General features: G+C 42.3%; 1 protein-coding gene across 1 annotated transcript in view; it reads left to right on the top strand.

Annotated features, from left to right (window-relative positions):
• Window positions 1–27,374, top strand: part of SFMBT2 (Scm like with four mbt domains 2) — a 114,094-nt gene that overhangs the window by 59,612 nt on the left and 27,108 nt on the right. Inside the window, exons 8-15 of the mRNA XM_042872767.1 lie at window positions 9,452–9,553; window positions 10,146–10,293; window positions 15,550–15,632; window positions 17,979–18,105; window positions 23,806–23,919; window positions 25,189–25,231; window positions 25,366–25,436; window positions 26,109–26,248. Coding sequence (XP_042728701.1) covers window positions 9,452–9,553; window positions 10,146–10,293; window positions 15,550–15,632; window positions 17,979–18,105; window positions 23,806–23,919; window positions 25,189–25,231; window positions 25,366–25,436; window positions 26,109–26,248 — 828 coding nt within the window. The remainder of the gene's footprint in view (window positions 1–9,451; window positions 9,554–10,145; window positions 10,294–15,549; window positions 15,633–17,978; window positions 18,106–23,805; window positions 23,920–25,188; window positions 25,232–25,365; window positions 25,437–26,108; window positions 26,249–27,374) is intronic.

Below are 27,374 nucleotides of genomic sequence, written 5' to 3'. Positions count from 1 at the left end.
ATTGTGCTTGTGAGCATGCCTTCCTCTAATAGTGATTTAAATGTAAGTTAAGTAGAGGCTTTCTGTATGAGAATGTAGTTGTCTGATCTTTCAAGGCAAGCCAAAATTCACTCTTGGGAACTTCAGTAAGAATCTCAGAAGAGCCCAGCAAAAAATGTTGAATCCAAAGGCTTTTTTTTTTCTTCCTAGTACCAGCACGGAAATAATGTCTCTACAGGGTGCCAGGGGACTTGGTGCTGCTATAATTGTTATGTCTTACATGAGGTATAAAACACAGAGTTTGGCAGCTTGCAACTGTTAAGATCTTGGTCTTCTGGAAAGCTGGAAATGTTTACTTTGGCAAACATGATAAACTGCCCAGTTGATAAACTGAGCAATTAATTTCTACATTTCCCTATAGAAATCCATACAGGTATGAACACTCCCTAGAGTGAACACACACACGTTCTTTTGGCTTGATTGCAGATTAAATTGCTGTTGTTGTTTGAGATGTGCATGGTGGTGGGCAGTGTCAGGAATGCAGTGTCAAACTGGTCCCAGGTGGTAGTGCTGGAAAGTCAGGTCTGCACTTGTAGAATCATAGAATTGTTAAGGTTGGAAAAGACCACCAGGGTCCTGTAGTCCAACCATAACCATCTGTAGTGGGAAAAGTGTCTTCTGTTATGAATTTATGAGCCCAACATTACTGTTGGTGGTGGAGCAATTTGGTTTTGGTGACAAAGGGTTGGGTTCTGCCTGGTAGCTCATACGCCATGAATTTGAGCCTGTATTATCACTGCTCAGCAGCATAGCAGAACAGAGCTTTTGTGTAGTGGTCTTCAGCGGGAAAACACTAAAATGTCTTGCAAAAACGCAGCCCTCATGGTAGAATGGATTGGGTTGGAAGGGACTTCAGAGATCATCTAGTTCCAACCCGCTGTTGATGCAGGCAGGATTGCTGACCACTGAATCAGGCACTATATCAGATTGTCCAGCACCCCATCCATCCTGCCCGAATTATTCCCCTCTTTTGCATCCAAGGAATCAGAATTGTTAAGGTTGGTTAAATACGACTAAGATCATCTCGTCCAACTGTCGGCCCATCACCACCATGCCCACTAGATCATGGCACCATTAATGAGGCCTTATGAGCTGGTTACAAAAATCAGAGGGAAGGATGAGAGGAAGATCTTCCTTTTTTTTTTTTTTCTGGTGCTGTTTTACACTTGGCCATATGTTGAAAGCATTTGTAAAACACTTTAGGATCCTTTGAGAAGGAACGTGATATTCAACTGCTAGAAAATGTCACTGTTATATAGCTACTAAACATAGTGTTTTGCAAACTACACCTCCTGGAGAAAGTTTTTCTTTAAAAAGCTTTTTGCAACACATCTACTATATTGTCATTCTGTTCTTCTTAGAAAACAAATTGATTCTCAAAAAAAAAAAAAAAAAAAAAGCAGACTGTTTTTTCGAGTGTGTTTAAATAGTTTGGGAGCTTAAATCCTTCCAGAAAGCCACAAGGAAACCCAAGGAAGCCTGTCCTTTACAGTTTCTGCTCTGATTTTGAGATGCAACATTTGGCTGAATGCCTGCAATAAGAGATGGCTCAGAGCACACCTAAGAAAATGACCAAATCTTTGGGTATAAATAAAGGTGGCTGGATTTACTAAGGCCAGCTTTAAAGCTGTGCAACATCAGTGGTTCAGCAGTGCCGTGCTGATGCTTTCTGAGAAGCAGCCTGGCATCAGGAAACCAAACTTAAGACACAGAACCTTTTAGCCCAAATATTTATTTCCCCCCGAACACACATTTGTAATTATTCTCTCTAGCTGAGGAACAACTGTTTCTCTTCTCTGGAACCAGCCCAGTGAGATCCTATTTCTAGATCATAGATCATAGAATCATTCAGGTTAGAAAATACCTTCAAGATCATCAGGTCCAACCATTAACCTGACCAAATCTCATCACTAGACCATGGCCATTAGTGATGTATCACACATCCCTTAAATACCTCTAGAGATGGGTTACCATCACCTCCCCTGGCAGACAGTGCCTAACAACCCTCTCTGTAATGAGATTCTTAACTGATATCTGAACTAAATCTCCCCTGGTACAACTTGTAACTCTACTAATTTGGAGTATTTGGGTGTTTCCTGTGATTTGTAATAATACCATTAATTGATGCTAAGATAAAAGGGATGGAAGGAATCTCCTATGGAGAATGATGAAGGGACCATCCATCAGTGAGTTCAGAGCTGCCTCCTAAAATTCAGTACTGGGTGCTTTTTTGTTCCACAGTCAAAAATACAATAAACAAATATTACAATAAGTATTAAAAAGAACTTCTTTCTCTCCCAGATGTTTTTTTTTTCCATCAGCTGAAATGTGCTTTTAAAATATGAGATTAAATTGAAGTATTTATTTATGATTGTAACTTATTTTTTGAAGAAAAAGATAACATCTCTCAGAAGTTAATGCATTCTGTAGGTGTTTTAGTGTGTTTTCTTCCATTATTTGGTCATCTGGAGGAGTTTCAGTGTAAGGAAGAGAATCTCAAGGGCTACTTTTCTGCCCTTAAGCCTCTATCCAGACAATTCTGATCTGAATAGATGCACAGCCTTGAAATCTAACAGGGTTTTTCTGTTTTCAACCCCTATAGTGGATAAGGACATGCTGATACAGCAGGTTAAAGCATCCGTGCTTTTAATTTTGCATGGAAGCCAAACTCGAATGTTAGCAATCCCAGGCCTCTTCATGCACTGATGGCTTGGCTGGCCCTTGTTGTGCATGCTGTGCTTTAATAACCCGTGAGTCGCCATGCAATTTGCTGGCTGCCAGATTATTTATACTCCATCTGTTCTTTCCCATCCGTAGCACTCGCCATCCCTTCTCCTTGGCTGCTTTTTACCTGGCTGGACTACATGCATGGCCTCCTGTCCCCTCCACTCTTCATCTGCCTTTTGACCCACTCCAGTCTCAGCTCATTAAAGCCATTTATCTTTATAAAACTTAATAACCATCATTAAGAGTATCCTGAAAATGTCTTTACTTACATAACTGCCTTTACAGCTCTTGAAAGCAGGGATGTTTCCAATACTAAAGATGAAATCTGGTGGAAAGACCATATGAGAAAAGTCTTCACTTCTCTACAGCTCCCTCCTAATTTTGGGCATTGCAAAGGGGTGGGTGGGGCAAAGCGATCCATGAGGGTATATGAAGTTAATCCAGAGATCCAGAGTTTGGTCTCACTGCGTGAATGTTAGGATGGGAAGAGAAATGCTAGAGAGAGTTCAAGCAAAGCAGATGGGCTGAGTAGGAAACAGCTCCATCACTCTGCTCTATTCCACATTCCTCTGGCTGCACGATTAGCATGTGTGGTTTTCTTTCTCCATTAGTATGACTAGAGGTCTCTCAGAATGGTGAAAGGTTAGGAAAAGGGCCTGATCCAATTCATATATGGCATTCAAGCTCTGTATGAGATAGTTTGTACCTGAAGTATCACAGAATCGTAGAGGGGACCTTATTTACTCCTGCCCCCTATGCAGTAATCAGGGTTGCCACCCAACAGACAAGCTGCTCAAGGCTCCATCCAGACTGGACTTGGATGCCACAGCTTTTCCATGGCAGCGTTTTCTCCTTTACTGAAATGAGTCAGTGTGCTGGCCTGGGCTCCCTGCACCCTGTTCTAGCTATAGGTGTCCCTGTTCATTGCAGGGGAGTTGGACCAGGTGACTTTTCAGCATCCATTCCAACTCACACAATTCTGTGATTCTTGGACAACAGGTACTCCTAGTTAGGGTATGGGTGATACCCAAAAGCCATCTGTCCAATAATGCTTTTTGTTTTTTTTGAGAGAGAAAACAGTAGTCAGCTGTGATCTGTTTTCAGTGCATAGAATTTGTTCAGATCTTCTCTCTTTTAACCAATTTCCATGGATTTTTCAATAGTGAGATGTTACTGAGGGCAGAATCTGTCCAGGCACGTCTCTGTGAAACTCAGTCCCTCATCACAACCAAGGTAGTTATTTAGAAATGTGAGAAGAGGCACCGATGGCTTCATTTTGAGCACTTGGATTAGTGTTCCCACTTGTGAAATGAGAGCAATGTATGACACAGCAAGGATTCACTAGCAAACACTTGTGAAATGGGGTGCAATCCTAGATGCTGTAATTCTGCTGTGAGATAATGAAAAAAAAAGATGCCTTTTGCTTCTGCAATCCGTGCTTCCACCAGCCTGGCAAATCAAAGCCTGCAGTGTGTAGGAGGGGATCTTTGCCCCGGTGCCATCTGCAGCAGGCCGAACCATGCGAAGAAGGTGTGCTCAGATTTAGACCGGCTACTCTGCAATGTTGCTGTTTCTATGGTAACTGTTTTTATTCAACAAGAGAAGCTTAAAATCTGTTGGGCTAAATTTGATCCTAGGCAGAAGCATCTGCAGTGTTTAAGGGGCTCTTCGGTAGGTGCAGCTGTGATAGCTGGCTGCCATGCTCCTTGCTTCAGGGTCTCAGGACTTTCAAAGCCTCCTTCCCATCACCTTTTCCTCTTCATCCCACCTCACATCTCTACATTTTGGTCTCCCTGTGTTTCTGCACTCACATTTTGCTTGCAGATTTGCTTATGTTATGTCTTGCAGGAGAATTTCTGTGTCCCTGCAGAGTGTGTCTTCAGGGAAAATTGCACAGCGTTTAGCAAGGAGAGCTGATGAATCACGACAAGACCGATTCCTCTGCAAATAATGCAGAGGATTGCAGTTGGGAGGGTTTCTTTCTTTATTTTTTTTTTTTTTCTTTTTGCTCAATTGAAAACCAAATGCCAGATTCCTGTAGAGGCAATTTAACCACGGCTATTACTGTGCTTGTGACTGGTTACCACCTAAGAGCTTTGTGATTAAAATTAGGCTATCAGAAGCAGCCAGTGTCTGGGAGAATTAGGGAAAACACTGGCGGAAGCAATTTCTTTCAAAACAAAACTGAATTGAATTAAATAATTTGTTTCCAGTCATACCTGATGGAACCTACTTCTCCTCTGTCACTAGTAGGGTAAACCAGGAGAGATGTGATTGAAGGCAATATCATTTCACACAATTGCAGCTGGTGAGGATTAAGGGAAGCTCAGGTCAAACATTTATTAATGCTGTTAATGATCAGCCTCTCAACTTTGCAACTTCTCAGACTTAGTTCTGAGTTTCGTACAAAGCCATAATCATGTAAGTGGTGTGCATGAACTATCCTGGACCTAAAGAACTCTGTGTTTTGGGGTATTTGAAAATCAGGGTTCAAATTAGAGCCTTTTCTGCTTATCTATACACTATGCATGCTTTTGGGTTTGAAATCAGATGACTCGTTTTGTATGTTGAGGAGAGTGGGCTAAGAGTGAGCATTTCAGAACCTGGAAGAGATGCCCTTGTTTGGATTTGTAGACACAGCTAGAGCAACCGTCCATTGCATGGCTGGCCTAAATGCCACGGGCAAAAGCCATTTAGGTTAACTTAGTTAGGTCTGAGTACTGTCTGCTCTGCCCAGTGGAGTGTAGAAAGGCTTGAGCAAAAGGGCAGGTGACTATGATCATTTTGCAGTGTATCTTTCTGAGTTCAAGACAGTGCTTAGAGGAAGTTGGTGACTTTTTTAAGATTTAACTGTGTCACCCACACCTGTGCATTCTTAAAGACTGACTACATCCTTAAGTCTAAAAACTTCTAAGATAGCAAGAGTGAGGCTGACTTTAATTGCTTCTTGGGATTTGTAGTCAGAGTTGTGACAGCCTTGGCTTTGCCTGTGGGTTTGGGCTGCAAGTGGCAGACGTTCATTCAGTGGAGGGTTCTGCAGTTTTCCATTCATTACTTGTAAGCACCCTTGTGGGCTGTAATCCATCATGTTAGAGATTTTGACCCTTTGAATGAGTGAGCATGGTTCTTGTACCACATTAATTCATTGTACGTTCCTCAGTATGATTTTCACTTTGCTGTAAGGGTTTTCTCAGCATCAGACTGGTTTTCTTGGCTGCTCTCCAGCAAGGAGGACTGGGAGGTTGTTTGTGTTGCCCACACAGAGCTTGTGAGCCTTGTGAGGCAGGCTCGTTGATGGTGTAAATGTGTGTGGCAGTGGAGCTGCTCCTGAGAAGCACTAAGTTGTAGAACCATTCAGGTTGGGAAAGACCACTAAGATCATCTAGTCAAACTGTCAGCCCATCCCCACATGCCAGCTAACTATGTCTCTCAGTGCCACATCTACCCTTTTCTTGAACACTTCCAGGGATGGTGACTCCATGACCTCTCCAGGCACCTGTTCCAGTGCCTCACAACTCTTCCTGAGAATAAGTTCTTCCTAATATCCAACCTGAACCTCTCCTGGTGCAACTTGAAGCCATTCCCTCTTGTTTTTTCACAGTTACCTCAAAGCACCTCTCCACAACCTCCTTTCATTTTTTTATGGAGAGCAGTAAGGCTTCCCTGAGCCTCCTCTTCTCCAGACCAGACAATCCCAGTTTCCTCAGTTACTCCCCATAAGATTTGTGCTCCAGACTCTTCACAGCTTTGTTGCCCTTCTCTGCACACATCCAAGGACTTCAAAGTCTCTGTTGTAGAGAGGGGCCCAAAACTGAATGCAGTGCTCGAGGTGCAGCCTCACCAGGAGTCAGCCAGCAGGAGCAGAGATCCACCACACACAAAGCTATAAAATGCTCCAAATGACTGTACAATTCCATTTGAAAGCAAATTCAAACTCGCTTGGAATAGTGGATGGAAATAAATGTCTGGTGACATCCTGATAGGTGGCTTTGAACGCTTTGTGCAGTGTGGAAAGGTTGGTTTCTGCCACCCAACAACATTTCAGGTGTTGCTTTTGCTGTGCTGCAGATTCTGGAGGGAGCGAAGGGAAAGCTTCAGCCCTTCAGTCCTCATCTTGCAGCTGCTTTTATTTAACAGGCGTCTTTCCTGTCAATGTGAATATTAGGAGCCAAGTGCAGTTCATTATCCAGTGTATCACTTTGAGTCTAATACTAATTAAAAGCTTTGCCTTTGCTTCTGTAGAACCTATTCTTAGGAATTATGTAAATTAATTAGAATTTTGAAGAGGAGCGTATGCCAAATCCTCAGCAGTTCCCTGCTGGCTGAGGGGAATGGCATTGGGATCAGTTCTTTTTTTTCTTTTTGCAGCTGCAAAAATCTGAGGCTCTTAAAGTCAATTTTAATGCTTCACTTTTACAAATATGTGAAAGAGATCAAATATCCAGATCCCGACCATTTGCCATGGCGGTACAATATCAAGGCTTTTTCTCCATGAAAGCTTTTCCGTCTCAAAAATGACATTTAACACAGACAAGCTTTTTACTTCCACAGCCCTTCTCCAAACAAAAGTATGTTCCTGAGTCAAAGAGAATTTTCTCCCTCAAAAGGGAGACATACCGAAGATCCCATGGGTTCTCTGCAGGAGTTTACTCTTGCTATTAATTTAATGAGAAAGATGTTTACATGGTATGCTGAATGGGAAGGGAGATTTGATCCTGAGATACACAGCACATGGACAAAAGGTGATAGGCTTTTCAAGTAAAATAAACAATGTTAAATGTTGTTAGTTTTATGATTTTTCCCATTTGATTATTTTTTCCCTTTGAAAAAAGCCGTAGTAAAAAGGAGCCCAGCCAAAGAAACCGTCTCAAATGAAAATAAGAAGTAATACTGTTTTAAGTATTTTGATCTCAATCAACAAATCACATATGAAGTTGATGAAACTACTCGCATGTTTAAGGATAAACATGATTAAGTACTTCGGTAGATCTGGGCATATTATGTATTGAAGCCAGATGCAAGCGTGAATTGAATCCTGGATCTTTTGATGGGAAGATGCTGCAGTGTAAGCTTGCTTCCAGATGTATGATTTGCAAAGTTGCCTTTTCTTTACAACCTCACCCCAAGGATTGAGAGATGCTGGGTGTGGATCCTTGTGTAGGGAAGAGATATCCTACAGTCTAGATGCTGTCTGCCTTTGAAGGTTGGAAGTTCAGTTGGTGAGGTCTGATTTTTGCAGCCATTATCTTTTCCTAGTGGTAACAATGGCAATTTTGATAACCTTTCCTTAATGCAGTGCTTACACTGAGCAGCTTCACTGTACAAGGAGCCAAATTCAATTCCCTGAATCAAGCTCTTATTCAGCAAAACATTGTGAAACTGCCAGAAATCAGTCTCCTGGTTTGCTGGGACTTCGGTAATGTGGAAATAATTGCCAGCAACTGGAAGTACAGCTGATGCTGCACTGCAGGACACCCAAACTCCTGAATGTCTGCTCCTTCCTCAGCCATTAGTTCATCGTGGTGTTTTGGCCCATTATTGCTAAGTCTTCCTCAGTTTCCCCATTGGAATATACTTCCCTTGCTGTGAAACTGAAGACATTATGAAAGCTTTTTTGACTGCTTTTTGGTTCTCGCATAAAAGACACAGTAATGTTGCGAAGATAAGGTAAGGTGAAGACAACTATTCCTTTAGCTTTGATTGGAGCTAGTAAAAATCCTTATCTCTAATGGCACCGGGAATGTAAGATCCCAAAATAGAAGTCATTAAGTCTACAAGTGAGAACAGTTCTTAGGAAGGAAAGTGTAATGACATACAACTTCAGATCAATAGAAAATCATTTTAGAACAAGAATACAACATGTAGCAACGAATGTAGATGGGAGTGACATTGCTAGCCTCTTATTAGATACTAAGCTTTCTGCATATATTTTGGAGTTCAGTGTGTGTGTGCTTTAAATATAACAGCTCTTCTTTTTTGGTTGTGTTGGCTAACGCATGGGTCATTTAGACAACATTGGTCTAAATGATGTAAATGTTGTTTTACATTGGTTCAGTGTGAAATAAAATTGTTACTTTGGAATTAGGTTGCTAGCCTGTATGCTAGTTAGACAAGGACATGAGGATGGGGTCATTTGATAGATGTAACACATTTGTGGCAAGTGAGGGAGTTGAACCTGTGTTGTTTCTGAGGTTAGGTGCTGCATCCTCCTGATCACCCAAGGTTATTGCATGTAGACATGTTTGATCCTGGATGAAGGTATTGTGACAGGCATGTACCTGAACACAGCTGTGTATTTTTCCACCAACAGGTTCTCTCATTGCTCACCTTTTGGGTTCAAGTTCATTGTCCTGGGCCTTATTCCACCTTTATTCCCCCAGTTGGACAGAAGACCTTTCCATCTTATGGTACATGAAAACCAGCCCAGGTTTTTATTTGATGCCGTAGAGGAGCCCAACGTTCATTAGGACAAATCAGGGGCAATTAGGTCTTCCACCCACTTCCCACCAGCTTCCACCCACTGCAGGCACAGGAGCATGCAGTCGGAGACAGTGGACAATCTGCTAATCACCTGGGTGACAGATCCACCTGAACACCTTTCAAATAGATTCTCCAGTGTGTTGAGCCTTCCTTCGTGGCTGGTGCTGACACACCACCTATCCCTCTTCCCTATTCTTTCCCCCAGGACCATGCTGATTTGAGAAACCACTTTTTCACTGTGGGGATGAAGCTGGAGGCGGTGAATATGAGGGAACCGTTTCATATCTGTCCTGCATCAGTGACTAAGGTAGGGTCCCAAAAATGAATGAGGGCTGAAAAGATGTTATTTCTACCATGTTTAGGAAAATATCCATGAATGTTCCCCTCTTCATCAGTTGTTTCTGTTGTACGAGCATCACTAGTTGACTTTATGTGCACTTATCACTGGGTAACGCGTGCACTCATCCTATGAATTTCATCTGCCAGTTTCATGCAGATAAAGGGAATCCCTTTTATCCCAGTCTTCTTTCCATGCCTACATATTTTTCCTGCACATCTGTGATTCTATCTGAAATGAAACAACTGGTTTGAGGGCATACTTGTGTGTCTTATCCACACCCTCAAAAGCAAGAGAAGGGAAGGCTTGTAGGGTCTCCAGTACTGTCTACAGTCCTTGCCCAGCTATAAGCACACTGAATGATTCTGAACTGTGGTGCTTTCTCTTGCCTCAGTTTACCCATCTGTGCCTTGATATCTTTGGTGGAAACACAGATGTAAAGCGTTAGGTGAGAGTGGGTTGTTTGAGATGCACTTTGATTCCAATTTGTTTCAGCTTTATATGTTTGCAGGTGTTACAGCAAATTTAACATCAGATTTTTTTCTTCTTTTTCATCTCTTAGGTTTTTAACAATCATTATTTGCAAGTGACCATTGATGACTTGAGATCTGAACCCAGCAAAATCTCAATGCTTTGCCATGCGGATTCCTTAGGGATCTTGCCAATACAGTGGTGCCTTAAAAATGGAGTCAATCTCACACCGCCCAAGGGTTTGTATTACTTCTCAATGGCTTGCAGCTTTTTTACTGCCTTTAAAACCATTCTGCTCTTTGCTGCAGAGCACCACACTAAGCATCTCCAGCCAGAGCATCTTTGTTGAGCCACCGAGGCTCATAACAGCCTGTGAACATCTCTGCAAATGTGTTGTTGATGGATTAATGTCTGTCTGAAGCAAACTGCACTGAGGCATAGGAAATTCCTGTAAAACACATCTCGGTGATGTTTTGTGGTGCAGATTGCTGAAGGAGCATTAAGAGTCATATTATGTTTGAGACAAACCAGGCAGCTTCGCTTATAGCATCCCCATTGGTACAGCCCTGAGCTGCAGAGAACACGGAAATCTCAACGTCTCCTGGATTCAGATTGTATCTCACCAGTTAGCTCTCAGCTGCCTGCCCAGAAGCACATAGGCATTTTTACTTACCTGTCTCAAAAAAATCCCAGACGAGGGCAAATTGAGAGCAGTACTCAGGTCAGAGCCAGGAGGAACAGCATCCGACCGTGCTATTTCCCATCTCTGTAGCAGTGCAGTTAATTAACTGCAATTTCAGGCAACCACCTGCAGTGTGTTAGCAATATTTCTTCACTTGCAAAATGTGTTGGCTTTCTGGAATGTTAATTTTTTTTATTCTGGTCAGGGTGTCAAACTTCTGCCAAAAAATGACATTGCTTGAGAGAAGAAATGCTTCACAAAAATATCCTGTGAAGTCGTGTACATGCATATTTGTCTTCATTTTGGAAGGAAATATGCTGCTGCTGGTCCCAAGGAAGTGAAGGGCTATTCCCTGCCAGATTTAAAGGCCTCTTATATTTATATAAGATATATACATATATATCTAGCATGTGCAGTTTGAAATTCCCACCAAAGTCTGGGAGCCCTCTGTGTGCAGCTGCATATAGTGATATGTGATTAATCTGTTGCTTTTACTGAAAGAAATTTACTCTGTGGATGTTTATCTTCCTCTTGCTTAAATCCAAGTGTAAAGATTGTGACTATGTAAGTGCTCAGTGGTCAGCATTTTGTTTTTTCCACCATGAGTTCCCATGCAGCTTCCCCCGGGCCACCTTATTAACTCAAATAGACCATAGACCAGACGTTTCTATATAAAGGAACATGGCTTAATAGTTTCCACTCCATGCTGGTACAAAACCTGTTTTATGGGGCAAGCACATGCAAGCTCTATTTAAATGCCTGCATAATTAGAAGTATCTGTAGCATTCTTCCACCTGTCATTACAGATATTTTCAACTTGTCCTGGAAAGGCTAAGCAGCTAGCAGGTATCTGGTGTGATATTCAGTGCCTGGGGTCCACCTTGGTTCCTCAAAAGGGGCAGGAAGCCTTTGCTTTCTGCTGTCAGATCAGAAATCATGGAGAGAAGCTATTAAAAGAGGTTTAAATCAAGTAGCAGATAGAGGCATAAAATATATTGTGCTTCTTCCAGAGTATATGAGGGCTGCATGCCTAAACTGCATCTTAGGATCTTTTGGGTCAAAAAACTCCTCCAGCAGCAAACATGCACTTTGAGTCATGAAAGTGGTTAAACATTGGAATGATGTCTGAAAAAACAACCAGCAAGCAAAAAAGCACACCAAAAAATGCAGATAGAAAAAGAAATGCATCCAGAACCACACTGAGGTCTTCTCTGACAAGAGTCACATCAGCTTGCAATAAAGAAGCAGTCAGGACTGACAGGAGAGGGCTGCAACATGCCTACAAGTGGGACCAGAAAGAAGGAGGGCATTCCCCCATTTTCAATCATAACTGCTCTGAGGTGTCCAGATTTGCTCCTTTTTTTTTAAATGTGCAGATTTGGCCATTCTCCTCCATGACTATATTGACAATATTTAGTGCTGCAAACATAGCTTTCCCTTTTGAAAGGCGAGAAATTCCCATGGAGAATCAGATGACGTGGGGAAAAATACATAAGTCCTTTTTGTCTTCATGGATAGAGTCTTTGCTGTATTCTAGTATTTTTGGGGGGGGGGGAGGGGTTAAATAATGGTTGGCAGGGAGTTGTCTGATTTTACAATTAATTGATTTTATTTCATCAGAATAGTAGTGCAAATTGGGATATTTGGGTTCAAAGTCCTTTATTTCTTTAATATCTCTTCTTTTGCCTTTTTGCCTGTCAAGCCTTTGTTGAAACCAAACATGCAGTAGATGAGTCATGAACAGGAGGTGCAAACATTTGCTGCTAGAAACAGAGAGCAATTTTTCCTGCGTGGTGCCAAAAATGAATACCCATTTACTGCTGCTGTATAAACATTGAACAAGCACTGTTTATATTTATTGGGTTTGGGTTTATTGACCACTTCCCTTTAGAGTAGTAGTTGTTCCTTTTCATGAACCGTTAAGAGGGGGAAAAATACCACAGTAGCACTCTTAAATACAAGGCTTACTAAAGAAATGCCGTTTCTAAACCTCCAATGCATTTGTATTGTTATATTTGACTCTGATTACACTGCTGGTTTTAACAGCTCTTCAGTGCTGAGAGTCAAGACAGCAGACACAGTGAAGTTCTGTGTATTTGGGGAGCAGTAGGTAATTCATAGAACCATCATAGAGTGGCGTGGGTTGAAAAGGACCACAATGAGCATCGGCTTTCAACCCCCTGCTATGTGCAGGGTCACCAACCACCAGACCAGGCTGCCCAGAGCCACATCCAGCCTGGCCTTGAATGCCTGCAGGGATGGGGCATCCACAACCTCCTTGGACAACCTGTTCCAATGTGTCACCACCCTCTGTGTGAAAAACTTCCTCCTAATAATCTAATCTAAACCTCCTCTGTCTTAGTTTAAGACCATTCCCCCTTGTCCATCACTATCAACCCATTTAAACGAATGTGCAGATTTGTGCAGGCTTTGACCATTATTACTAGGGTTGAGCTTTAGAGGATAACAATGTGTGAATATCATGTGCTAATGAGAGCATCTATTTACTTCTCATCATGAGGCTCCATGATGAGGTACACACAGGGCCAGGCTTGTTTGATGGCAGTTCTTGAGTATGGCCTTCTTTGAGCAATCCTTGTTGCGCTGCTGAAGTTCTGGTAAACTGCACTGCTGCCTTTCCAGGCTTTGTTCCCACAGAAGTCTACAAAGAACCTCACACCTTGAATAGTACAGAGCCAAGCCAGCAGCTGGTTTTATGGTGACACGTGAGTCAGATTTTTATACCTCATTGAAACGTGCCTTTTCCATCCACTCTGCCAAGATTTTGCACAGCTCTCAATCAAGATTGAGGATCTGTCCACGAGGGGCTTACATCAGAGACCTGAGAACATGCAAAGTGTGGGCAGGGTTTAGGGTCCCTGTGAGCAATGTACTCTGGCAGCTGAGACGTGCCCAGGTTTGTTTAATGCAGACATCTGCATTGTGGCTGCCTTCATGTGAGTTCATTACCAAAGCTGCTTCCAGAGTCAACGGAGAGCAAGTGAGACTTGTAGAGGGATTCTGCTCCTTCTGAAGGAGGGTGTGCAAATCACCTGTAGATCTTTCTCCATTGATGCTTCAGGGAAGCCAGCTCAAGGCGTCTACGCTGCCAACACCTGTGTGCGATCAGATGGATCCCCTTCTGATGCAATGTGCACTTCGCCTCCTGTTTTCCATTTCATTTTCTGAAGCCTGAAAGTATCTGGCAAGGAAATAACAAGAGAGAAAAAAAAGTAGACAGAGAAGAAACAAGACAGTACTGTTGAAAAAATCAGTTGTTAATTTATGTAAAAAGATGCTAGGTATTTTTCATGTGAAAAATGAAGATTCTCTCAGTTATGGCCCTTTGTCACTTCTCTGTGCGTGTTTATTTCTAGCTTTGCAAACAGTATTATGTTTTGTTACTGCGTAAATGCCCTGCAGAGACATTTTAGGACCCTCTCTATCTTGCTCATTTGTGAGTGCAGCTGTTAAGAGTAGAGCTCGTTTTATCCTGGATACTTGCATCTTAGCAGGATGCTCAAGACTTTATGTTCAAAATGTTTGCTCTTTTTTGGATCTGGATGATGGATAAGTGATTCCACTCAGTGCGCCGTCCTTTCTTGCCTACAAAAAAATTCACAGTTTCCACTGTCACAAATGACTAATTCCCATCTGATCTTGACTGTCCCTTTTTGACTGCCAATGAAAAAGACATTAAGGGATGTTCTGTAAGATTGAGTCCAGTCTGAGATATCAGGCAGGGAGATTAAGGGGAGAATTTGTCCTTTAGATGACTCCTGAAACTTTCCAGTGAGAGTAGTTCTACAATAATGTTATTACAGCATCATCCCAGGGCTCTGGATAGGGAATAGCACTCATTGGTATGAAGCACTGGGAAATCCTAAAAACCAGATTAAAATCAGTCAAGCAGTGAAACCAAACAGCCAAATAAAACCCTTTGCCCCAAGAGTTTATTGCTAGGTAAGAAATATAGAGGAGTAGGGATTTGGATCTCTGTGATAGGACTGTTTGAGTGACCCCCCTATCAATCACTGCCTCTTCCATTTTTCCTTAGAACAAGAGGCTGAAAGGATTATCTGATTGAATCATAGAGTCATTAAGGTTGGAAAAAGGCCTCTAAGGTCATCTTGTCCAACTGTCCAGCTACCACCAATATGGCCCACTAAACCGTGTTCCTAAGTACCACATCATTCTAAAGCCTTTAGGAACTGGGAATTCTGTGTTCATTTTCCCGTTCTGCTCCAGGTCTCTATATGACCTCGTGTGACATGCTTAGAGTGGGATTCAGCTTATGTTCTCTGAGCCATTGGAAAGTCATTCATGCAGAGTACAGCTGTTGCAGTGAAAAGAGAGATGAATTTATCTCATGGTACAAGGGAAGGGATGGATCAGCTTCTGGTTGTGCTGATTCTCTTCCTGTTGACCCAGGAGTCCCAATTGAAGTCCCAGTTTTTAGGTACTTAAAGAATGGAGAAAGAGGTCATGAATCCACCCAGAAAATGGGGACAGTAGTGCTTCTAGGTAATTAAAGGTTTATTAAAGCCTGAGAGATGCTCATTGGAAAGGGAAAATGAGGAAAATATCTGTGTTTTATTACTTCGTGGTGAAGATCCAGAGATTTCAAAGGGAAATGCAGAAGTTGTGTGAGTGAGTGCTGGAGAATTGCCAGCAGTGGTGACCTTGCATGCTGGCACTGCACATAGCACTCATGTGGGATGGGATGCTGAGACACCATTGGTTGTCTGCTTGGGGCCCGTTTGCACTCTCTCTGTGACAGTGGCTGATGACACTTTGTTTTGTTGTCCTGCAGGTTACTCTGGCCAGGACTTTGACTGGGCAGATTACCAGAAGCAATGTGGAGCGGAGGCAGCACCTCACCTGTGCTTTAGAAACGTAAGCTCTCTTTTTGCCTTTGCATTGCTCCTGTCAAGACCTGATTGCTTGCACAGAAAAGCTGCAAGCCTTTGAGAGCTTTCCCCAGACCAGCAAGAGTTTCTTTTAGGAAGGAAGCCAGAAAGATGTTACAGATTTCTGTTTCTGAAATAGAAAAAATATTATCTTACTCTTTTCCTCATTGAAATCAATTGGATTTCTTGCTCTCCATCTCTCTCTGGTTTTGTACAGCGCTTAGTCCAGGAGGGATCTGCACTGACCATTAAAAATAATTGTAATGCTATTAAAAAAATCCCATAAGCTGGGTTAAAAAAACCAGTCTCTTGATGTTCTACCTTGCCAATAGCCTCGTTTTCATGCTTCTATCAGCTGAGGCAAATTGAGATGGAATCATCAATTTCAACCGTAAAGATTGGAAAAGACCTGTAAGATCAGTCCAACTGCATATCTACCACCAATACTGCCCACTAAACCACGTCCCTAAGTACCACATCACCACATTTCTTGAACACCTCCAGAGACAGTGATTCCCCCACCTCCCTGCCAGCTCATTCCAGTGCCCAACCACTGTTTCAGAGAAGTTATTCCTAATATCCAAATTGAGGTCTTATCAACAACTGAAATATTGAAAAATCAGTGGCATCTGAAGTGAACACAGGAGGATTTGCAGAAGAAAGCAGTGTTGTGAATTGTGGAAGCAGGTTCTTTGGGGAGCTGCATACTCCTTCATTACTACTCAGCAGTCATGAGACTGAATGACAGTGTATTTAGAAAAAGCAGAATGAAGACAGTCCAGCAAGACTCCAGCTGTGTTATTGCATGGTTTCTTGGAGGTGTCAAGAGGCTTTCCTCATCCGTGGCAGCCCAAGGGCAGCCTGGTCTGGAATAAACCATTGATTCTGTATTGGTGGATTTGAACACTTTTAGCAGAATTCAGAAGAGTGGTACCATCAACAGAGTTTTGCCCAAATCACAGTTCAGATTTCTTTACCCCATTTATTGTGCAAAACCCTGTGGAGTTCAAGCTGAGATTGCTGAAAGTGCAGAAGGAAATTGAGAAGTGCTGCATCGTACCTATGCAGTGGAACAACTGCTGCATTTCTTCCCTTGTGCAAGCACTCTTTATTTCCTTCTCTCTGTCAAGTAATGGATCTCAGCGCTGGCAGCCTTGAAAGCAGACTCTGTGTAATATTCTCCAAAGATTAAATCAGGTCTAAGTGCTGTTTATTTTAAGGAAACGTTAATCAGATGAACACGTGTCTGTTATTCTTTCAGTGTTGATAACAAAGTTCTCTGCAGAGAGCTGTAATCTTACTGTTGTCCAGTAAGTTCAGTTTGGTCCATTTGTTTCATGCCTATGAACAGCTCTTCAACAGAAACCTCTTTGCAGGCACATTTTCCACCTACTGCAGCCAGACGTGGTGCTGCAAGTGGATATGCTGTAGCTGTTTCCCTAGGGGGGATGTTTAACAAGGAGAGTCAGTTATGAAATGGATTGACACGAACAAATGCTTAGTAAAATAAACTCCCAGCTAACTGTTTTGTCATTGATTCTGTATAAATTAGCCTCCAGCAATGAACTGCACTGAAAGGAGCCTGTGCGATGATAAATGATGTTTCTTTGTTAGGCAGTGTAGCAGGCATTTAAACAAACTCACCCTGCTTTTCTTTAGTGCTGGCCAGTTGCAGTTTTTACTGCAGAGTGAGGACTGGGACAGTCCAAGCAATGCTGGAGCTTAAGAGAGAAATGAAAAGGCACTGGAAGGGATGGAAGGCAAGGATGGAAATTAATGAAGAGTAGTCTGGGGAACCTCAGTCCGAAACAGGTTTCCAGGGCATTTTTTCTTGCAGCAGTGGTACCTAAATGGTTGGAACTGCAGATTCTCTGGCTGCTGAAGTCTTCATTCAGTGGGGGCTGTTGCATTCTTGCAAGCTCGTTACTTCACCTTTTTATCATTTTTTTCATATTTGGAGAGATGACTACTCATTTGGGAACCATTGCAGCAACATCTAATCTGATTTTGCCTTTGTTGAGGAAGAGGGGGAGGACAGTGGGGACCTCAGATAACCCATGGAAGACTTTCTTTGGTGCTGTATATTTAAGCATACAGATTACTGCAGTGGCAGTAAGTATGTCTGGCACCATCTGTATCCACCAACCTCCTGCATTGCTTCCTGATTTGTCATTATCCCTGACTTTCCATGTGTGTGATCGGGGCATCTCCATTTTGAACCTGGATGCTTTCGGGTTCTTCACTTAGAGTGAAAAAAGCGTGCTGAAGTTGTTCTTCCCAGCAGACAGTCTGTTTAAAGCCATGTTTCGTTGTTGGTCCTTGGCTCTTTCAGACATCCTTCAGTCGTGGTTTTACGAAGAACATGAAGCTGGAGGCAGTGAACCCTAGGAACCCTGCAGAGATATGTGTTGCTTCTATCACTTCAGTTAAAGGACGGTTAATGTGGCTTCACCTTGAAGGTATGTGCTACAAATGCTTCTTGTATTTTGTGTAGTTCACTCAAACCCTCTCAACTCTGTCCTTCATACTCTGTCCAGTGTTGCTTACTCTGGCTTTACCTGTTTACACATATTGACTAATAATTGTTTTTGAGAATTGACATCCCCTGATCCCTCCAGGAGAGAGCTTCCACCCTCCCAACCCATATGGATGTTATCAGGGATTTCTGTAATGATGGATCTCTGTCCTGCTTTGTTTATGTGACTGAGACTTCCACTCACATTTCCAATACACTCTTGTGGGATCACAGAATCACAGAATATCCTAAGTTGGAATTGACCCGTAAGATTCATTGAGTCCAACTCTCAGCTTCACGCAGGATCAACAAAATATCTGACCGTAAAGAGATTTTCTGTTCTCTTGCAGCCTCCTTCGTTCCTGCTCCTTTCACTCATTTTTGTCACCTGGATTCCTAAAACCTCAGCAACATGTGCTGCTCCTTACTGCAGCCATTTCCTGCTCACAGCCTTCTACTCTCTCTCTTCTGAGTCTGCAGAGAGTAATTCTGTATTATAGAGTTTAGAAAGCACGCAGGGATCTTTCTTAGTATTGTTTTAAGAACAGTGTTATTTCTAAAGAGTAGAAAGCCATAGTAATTGAAGTGTTCAGATGAGTGCTGTGATAAGCCATAAAGCTGCCGTATCCTTGTCACAACATATTTTAATTTTTACTCATCAAGCTAACATAGTGTTGTTAGAAGCTGCTGGCTTCATCTGCAGTCAATATAAGAACTTCATTTTCCGTATGAAATCAATGGTTATTGGGTCACCATCGGCTACAAATGCCATATGTTTCTTTTATTTCTTTTGGAGAACCATGAAAATACCAAAGGCAATTCACATGGCCTATAGCTCATCACCAGGCTCTAAGATCTGTGCTTCTGAATGAATGCCTAAGGAAGATGTGCCGTTCCTTATGGTGCCAGCCAAAAGGGAAAATTGTGCTGTAACCCTTAATGCAAGTTTATTTTGGCTTTTCCAGGGCAAAACAGCCACGAAGATGTTAATGGAGTTACAAATCCTAGTCAAGCACATGATAGTAAGAGAGGAGAGTACTACAGGGGCTGGGACAAGGGGTTCTTGCAGAGATCCCACTGGAGATGAAGTCTTGTGCCTGTTCTTCCTGTTCACCTCCTTTCCTATGCAAGATGCTGAACTCTCAGTGTTTTGGATCTGGGAAGATATAGGAAGCCAGACCGACCAGAACAGCTTAATCTTTGCCTGATACAGAATTACTTATTCCTTCAGTATGTTCATTGTAATTACCCAGAAGTATTTTAGTGTCTGACAATGTGCAGTGCAGTTTGTATGAGAGGAAAGGTCTGTGATCAAAGCCTGTAAAGTTGGTAATAACATTGACATGTAACTCAAAGTGCCTCATCTATGCTTGGAGCTTGCTCTAAAATATAACAAAGGCAGATGTGCTGTGGCCTTTAGCTCTGCAGAAGTAGCATTATATGGTAGACAAGGCTCTCCCAGCACCTCTGCGATAAATCCCTTTCTCAGAGATTTATACCTCAATTACTACCCGAAGAGAGATTCCTCCTGATCTAAAGCTTGGCAGGCAAAATCGCTTGTACTTTTCATGTCTTTCCTAAGCCCCATAGTTTGGGCTGTCTAAAATCTGGGGAGATCTTCCTTTTGTATTTCCAGCATGTAGCTTTGTCTCCTCTGCATTTGTCTCTAGTGTACAGTGCAGGTATAACTCCACATCTTTGCTTTTGATAGAGCTTTGTGCAGTCGCAGTTGTGGGGTTTTTTTGTTTGTTTGTTTGTTTGTTTTTAATCTGTACTAACTGGAACCAGTTGCCCAAAGCAGTTGTGGATCACCCATCCCCGGAGATGTTCGAGTCCAGATTGGATGGGGCCCTGAGCAGCCTGATCAGAGTGTCAGCCCTCAGCCCAGTGTGTGGAAGGGAACTGGATGATCTTTAAGGTCCCTTCTGACCCAAGCCATTCTGTGATTCTGTGTTTCTGTGATAACTGATTGCCTTCAGACACAAGGTGGCTAAAGCTTATCTGTAGCCTGGTCTGGACACTTGAGAAATATTTTAGTTAAAGAGCTGGAATTAATGGATGTTTGCAATTCATGTGTCACTAATACTGATGTGGAATTTACACCCATGCAGTCCAGGAACCTGGCCCCATTTCACAACAGCCGTTCTTAAATCACAGAATCATAGAATGCCTCAGACTGAAAAGGACCTTAAAGATCATCCACTTCCCATCCCATAGCTGCCACCCACCAGTTCGTACTACCCAGAGCCCCGTCCAGCTTGGCCTTGAATGTCTCCAAGGACAGGACAAAAATGGAGAGGTGCCTTCATTTTTTGGGTTTGGGAATCCATTGTATTTTTTTTTTCAAGCTCTAATGATGGACTCAGCATTCACTAAACTTGCCCAGCATAGTAAACAAGGTGCGCTGTTTCTTGGGTCTTCAAATCAAGATGTCCCCCAAGACCAAAGAGAAAGCTACATGCTTCACACTGCTCCCTTCCCTTCTCTCTTTCTCTCTGTCTTTTACTCCTTTAATTTCTTAAAGGATGTTTCTTTGAGAGCTTGTAATAAAAAACCTGTGTGCATCTCCTTGCCTTACGGATATTCTTACAGATAGATGTTTTACACTTCTTTTATGTCTCAATGCCAGGAGTAGAATGATCTGTAGTAAAAGAAAAAGATGCAGAGGGCTGCAAAAATAAAAAGGCTTTGCTGCTGTTGAAATTCCTGTCTACAGTATACACAGCGTTAGCCTAAAACCAGGCATTAAAAACCCCACAAAACGCTGCTTGCAGAGTTGTAAAGTAAATGTGGCTTGGACGATGGCATCCTTTTTTCAGCTCCGTTAATACACTATTGTTTCTAACTGGTTATTTATATTCTGGTAGCAGCAAGACCCCCAGCTGCCATAGGAGCCCATCACTGGAGACCTCGGGTCCCACCGTTTATCACGGGCACATCTGAAGCTTTCATTGTTGCCCTCAGAGTTTCACCGTTTGACAGTCCAAACTGCAGCCATAAAACAGGACGTAGTATTTAAGCAGTGTCGAGTTAGACGTGAGGGAACATTGCTTAATAAATCATGCTTTGTACAGTAGCAAAACTGTAAACTTCAGGGCAATCATTTAATGAGCAGCAGTATAGTTCCCCTGCAGACAAGAAGAAGTGCAGGGCTGATTTGAGGCTATGCACATCCCATCACTTTCTGCTACTTTATTACTCATCATCTGCATTGTTAATTTTTACGGGTTCATTTTAGATTTTAAAGCTGAAACTTGCTGGTGTGAATTTTTACAAGTGATAATGTACATTCTCTGCACAGAGCAGGAATTTAAGGAAAATTCTTTTGTTAACCACTTCTCCAGAGAGGTTTTCCATAACTTTCCCTTTGAATTTTCCAGAGTTGCTGCTCCATACAATAAGATCTGTAGTAGAAGATGGAAATTCTCACTCTATTTCCCATCCTTCTGTTTTCTGCTTTTCCATTGAACCTCTCCAGTCTTGTGGACATCTCTTGGTGTGGGAAGATGGCAGCATAAAACACAGCAAATGAAACTAATGAGTTTCAAACAAGCTGGTTTCTATTTACATGAATGAGTCCAAATGAAGCAATAAGATGTTGGAAGTGAAAGACAGGATTGCTGGTTGCCAAAGGGAAGATGCAGTGCGAGTGAGGCCAGAATAGCTGTGATCATGTCTTACAAGAATAGTGGTGCTGCAGGAGAACAGATATTATGCTTTTTTCTTGCTCTTCGAGGCACTGCAGCTGTTAAAAACAAAAAGTTCATGTCACATCTGTTGTTGTTTGTGAGCAAGAAGGTACATTTCATCTGTTTATTCGGTCAGAATAATGTGATAGAACAGTTGCAGTGATGAAAATATTGAATTTTCCCAGATCTTGTGAAATTTTAGTGGGGACCATTGATCTCTTGTTGTGTTTAGGGCTCAATCCGTTGCTTACTCATTTTGTTGGATTCAAACTGCGCAGTGACCATTTGTTATTTCCTGATGGAGGTAAGTGGTTGTCCAGGGAGTGCCAACTGCTGAGACCTCACACTGCAGCTTAGTTACTCATGGAAGCAACTAAGTATAAATACTCAGAGGAATACCATGAAAGTCATAGAACTATTACAGTTGGATGAGACACCTAAGGCCATCAAGTCCAACCATCAACTCATCCCCACCATGCCCACTAACCATGTCTCTCAGTGCCACATCTGCTCTGTTCTTGAAGATCTCCTGGGACAGTGGCTCTGTGACCTCCCTAGGTAGCCTGCTCCAACACCTCACCATTCTTTCTAAGAAGAAATTTTTCCTTATATCCAACCTGAACTTCTCCCTAGAAAATATCCATGCATCTGTGCAGACAGCAAGGGTTTTTATTTATTTATTTCTTATTTATTTATTTAAATGCTGTTCTGTTGTTCTTTTTTTTTTTTTTTTTTTTTAATTTCTTCTTGGTTACTATAAGCACTGTTTTCCTTCTTCCTTTGGGCTTTCAGACAACCTCACGCACTCAAGTGCTGCAGCTCAGTCTTGATGCCATTCCCATCACAAAGTTCATTTACTGTTTCAATTACACTACAGGCCGTTGATGAACTTTCATAAGTGGGATGGTCTCTGTAGTCATCTAGCTGAGCTCAGTCAAACACTGCTGCTTCAAGCAGAAGGCAGAGATGCTTTAACAGATGCAAAGATGAGGATGCTTGCAGGAGAAGCTTCTGATCCTGTGGTCTCTTTTATTAAGAGATTGCCTCATGCTGGCACTGGAGCTGTAGATCCTAGTGTGGATGTGGGAGAGCAGGAGGCATTTACTGATGAGGCTGTGCTAGTGCAGATGGACTTGAAATGGAATAATTAAATAGGATCTTGACTCAGAACCCAAAGTTGTTTCCAGAACACCTCAGAATCATTGAGAATATTTCCAGTTGGCTTTGAGTGAGATACATACAAACCAAGACAGGCTAGTGTCTCCTGAAGGAGACATCATAACCGAAGTGAATGAAATTGGTTTTAGGTAGAAATTTCCTTTGGGAACTTGGAGTCAGTGTTATGACAAAGATCGTAGTGCATCTATACTGCTCAGGACTTTCATACTGCCTGTCCCCTATTGGGTGATCAGCTCAAGTTTCATGTGCTGTGGGGAACATTGGGAGAATTCATGGTGTCTTAGACCTTTAAAAATGGTGGCTCATGGGCAGAACTACACAGAAAAGCTTCAGGGGATCATTAGGAAGTAAAGGCTGATCACTTTACCTACAGTTATATTATAGCCACTGTGCATGCTTTTAACAAGAACAAATATCAAACTGTCCTGCTGCTGCTTTGCATGTGCAACTCTACGTGAGAACCTGTGGGTCAATCAAGCAGTCTTGTTGGGGAAAGTCATGCATGCTTAACATCACATTTGAAGCTTTTGCCTGCTCCACTGCACACGCTTAGTGTGTTCTTATTTTTGGTTTTTGCTGGAATCACGTTGCACTGTAAATGCAGCAGCCGTGTCATTCCTGTCTTTGCAAAATTGAAGATGAAATGATTCCTGATTTTGATGCAAGTAAGCAGATTTATTTTCACATGTTCCATCATTTGCTTCCCTCAGTTCGTGATGAATGCTCGAATGGCTCTGAGCGCGTGTCTAAATGGTGTTATAAATTTGTGTTTATAGGTTTACAGATGCCCTCTCCAGAGTACATAGTTGATGTGGAGTCTATGGACATTTTCCCAGTTGGTTGGTGTGAAGCAAATGCTTATAACCTTACTCCACCACACAAAGCTGTTTGTAAGTGCATGGAATCCTCAAGCAGAACATATACTATATCCTATTATATCAACAGATTTATCAGGGAGTTTTTCTGATGTCTGTAATCCAATTCTTAAAACTACTGACCTAGCTAGCAGACCAGTAACCAGGCTGTGAGCATACTGCAAAAAACAGTAATAAATCTAATTAGTGACCAGATGCCACAGCACTGCTGTTACAGGGTTTGTACTTGCCTGTGTGATCAATCTCTCTAAAAATGGGATTGTTTGCACTGGGAAAGGCCATTAGTGGTTTGGGATTGCACAGGGTGGCTTGTGGGTTTGCAGTGGGGTTGTCAGAGTGAAACAGCTGAGTTCAGTGAGGCAGTGGAATGAATGAGGGATACGGGACCTTGAATCAGGAAAAAATTGAGAACAACACCCGTAAAATACAGAACCTGAAGGGACATAAAGAGGTCATGTCTCCCCTAGACAGGATTTACTTTACCTAATGTGAGGAATGTTTGCTGGCCTCTTACAGCTGAGTTTCTGCACCTTCCTAGGATATCAGTTCTGTTGTTTCCCTTCCGTTATCAGTACAGGGCTTTTCCCAGCATCTAACTTAAATCCCTCTTGGCACAATTAAGTCTTGCCCTACATCCAGAGCATACTAAGCTTGCTTTCTTTTTCATTCCCCCCATCTGAGGGTAGTACATGAGCACTCAGTGGCTTGGTGTTGTTCTGTTCCTTGTAGTGACTGTTCAACCCTGATCTCAAGCCACCAGATGAAGAATTAGCCTCACTGTTTGTATTAATTAACATCTGAAAAGCAAATTCTAAAATGTGTCATTCTTTTGAAGAGTTAAATATGCTTAAGTTAAAAATCAAGCAGCCAGGGCCTAATTTGGGAGAACACTGCTATGGCAACATTATGCAGCCTTGTCGCAATTTATGGCTAAGGATAAATTATGCTGGAGGTAATCATGCTTGTAAAATGTAATCATATCCATATGTGTTTCTGTATGGAAAAATATTTGTGTTTTTATTAATTTTTTTTTTATGTTGATCCCATAAAACACAATATTAGCATTCCAGAGGAAAGATTAAATGTATTATTACATCTTTAAAGCAGGTTTTAATGATGTAGTGACTTACTTAAAAATACCAAGAAAAGATGGCAATGGTAATTAAGTACCATTTCATTGTGTTAGGAGTCATTTTATAGTCAGTGCATTTTTATAGCTTTTTATGCATTATGGATGTATTTTATAGGACAAAAGAGTACAAAACTGTTCCTTTGTTTTTGCAGTGAGAAGGAAAAGAAGAATTGCTGTTGTGCAACCAGAAAAGAAGTAAGTTGCTATTATTTAAGGAGGTATTTTTGTAGTGATATATCAGGTCTTCCAGGGGAAGTAATACACAGCAGCTTAGGGACTTTGTCAGCCCCATTTGACACTGTTAAATACTCCAGATTTCTCTGTAACAGGTTACCATCCTCAGTGCCTGTTGAGAAAATACCTCATGACCTCTGCCCAGTTCCTCAGCCAGACACAACAGGTAAGGCTGCTTGGCACCAGCACGTCCTGATGTTAAGGATGAATTGCCTGTTGGAGGGGGACAGCCCTACAAAGGGAGAAAGCATGTCATATGTATGGGGAGATACAGACTCATCCTCAGGGGACGTATGACTCACAGAGTAGGGGCTCTGATGTAAGGGTTTCTCCTCTGCATGGAAATGCAGTATTTAGCTGGGCTTCCCCTGAAGGAAAAAATACCCCAGTCCCCATAGTGTTGAAGGGTAGCTGAACAGTCCTTCTCCTGAATTTTGTCTCTGAGCTGATGCCATACCAAGTGAGAAGCAGCTAACATGTTCCCTTTCTGGCAAGCCATAATGGCGTTGCTCGTGTCCATCTGTGACATGAGTTATGAAATAGCTTCAGGTCATGTCATGAATGAAGTCCATGAAGTCCTTTCTCAGTTCTCCATTCAGTCAAGCATGCAACCATATTGGGTGCTATTAAAAATGTAGTTTTTGCCATGTTGGACAAATTTGAGCAACAAAGGCTTCTCTGTCTTCTATCTTAGGGAAGACATTTTGTAGAAGGAGGGGAGCTCAAAGATCATCCTGCACTCTTTTCCCAATCTTCCCCTTCTAGGAGAAAGAAAGGCACTTGATTCATTGCACAGAAGTGGTGCAACACACACATCATTGCTACTTTCTTCTTGCAGGCACCATCAATGGGAGATACTGCTGCCCCCAGCTCTACATCAACCACCGCTGCTTCTCAGGTCCATATTTAAACAAAGGCAGAATAGCAGAGCTACCTCAGTCTGTCGGGCCTGGCAAGTGCGTGCTGGTCCTTAAAGAGGTATGAGCCAGCTATTTTGGGGGGAATTTTGAGGGGGAAACATGAATCATGGGTTGCTGGGCCTAGAATTTGATAAGAGATACCTAGAATTGTCTTAGAGCTCTGTGGCAGCTTCCATAGGTGGAATAGCTTCCAAGACAGCAAGCATGGAAGGGAAGATATGTATATGCATTGGGATTTGTAGGGGGAGAAGAGTTATTTTTGAAACATGGGGAGTTTTGCTGATTGCTGGTGCAAGTTTCATCTATCTGTGTCTGCTATGCAAGAGAGTATTCTGGCCAAAGCTATGCCACAAGAGGATCTCTGTGATTGCACCCATCAGACTGTTTCTCCTGGCACAAGTCAGTAGATTTGTAATGGGTGATACCATTATTTGAGTGACTGTGGGCCAATGGGGCCCAAACTGTTGGGTTCCAAAGTGACCAGGACAGAAAGCCAAGCACAGGTGTGTGCTAAGCAGAAGCTGAATGCCGTGGAGTTAATCCCACACACCAGGTGTGGCAGAGCACCAGCATCTATGTACTTCATCCCAAACAAATCAGTGCTTGCAATTGCAGAGCCAAATCTAGAGAGTTGAGTGCTTGCTGTTGACCTCAGACAAAAACTATCTTGTTTGAAAAAAAAATACATAAAGATTTTTTGCACAGTTCTGTATACAGTCCATGTACAGCTGAGAGGCAAGGTGACTTCAGGTGGGAGAGGACAAGGTGGTTTTGTTGGATAAGTAGGGTGCCATTGATGCCACGGTCAGTGGAATGGCCCAAGTTGGAAGAGACTCACAACGATTTTTGAGTCCAACTCCTGGCTCCACACAGGACTGCAACAATTTCAACTTGAGTTGGGTCTTCTAGAAATCCAGCTTTTCCAGCTTTCTGGTCTGTACCTTTATGAACCCTACCAATTGCTGATGCAGGGCCATATCTGAGCTCCCTCTGCATAGGGTGAAACAGCAGGGGAACTTTTAGGGCTCCATTTGTCTGACGCATTTGCAAGCCCCTCAGAGCTCAGCTCAGTGAGGTTGTTTGAAGTTGCCTAAAGTGAGATGGATTAAGTTCGAAATGTGAGATTCCTCTCAAATCACCCATGCTTCCTAAATGTGCTTCTTTTGGAATGTAGAGTGACTCCT

The sequence above is a fragment of the Lagopus leucura genome, unplaced genomic scaffold, assembly GCF_019238085.1.
Source record: "Lagopus leucura isolate 7727_CA_CO unplaced genomic scaffold, USGS_WTPT01 Super-Scaffold_100008, whole genome shotgun sequence".
Lineage (NCBI taxonomy): Eukaryota > Metazoa > Chordata > Aves > Galliformes > Phasianidae > Lagopus > Lagopus leucura.
Note: the sequence above shows the minus strand (reverse complement) of the source record. Positions and strands in the feature narration are given on the sequence as shown.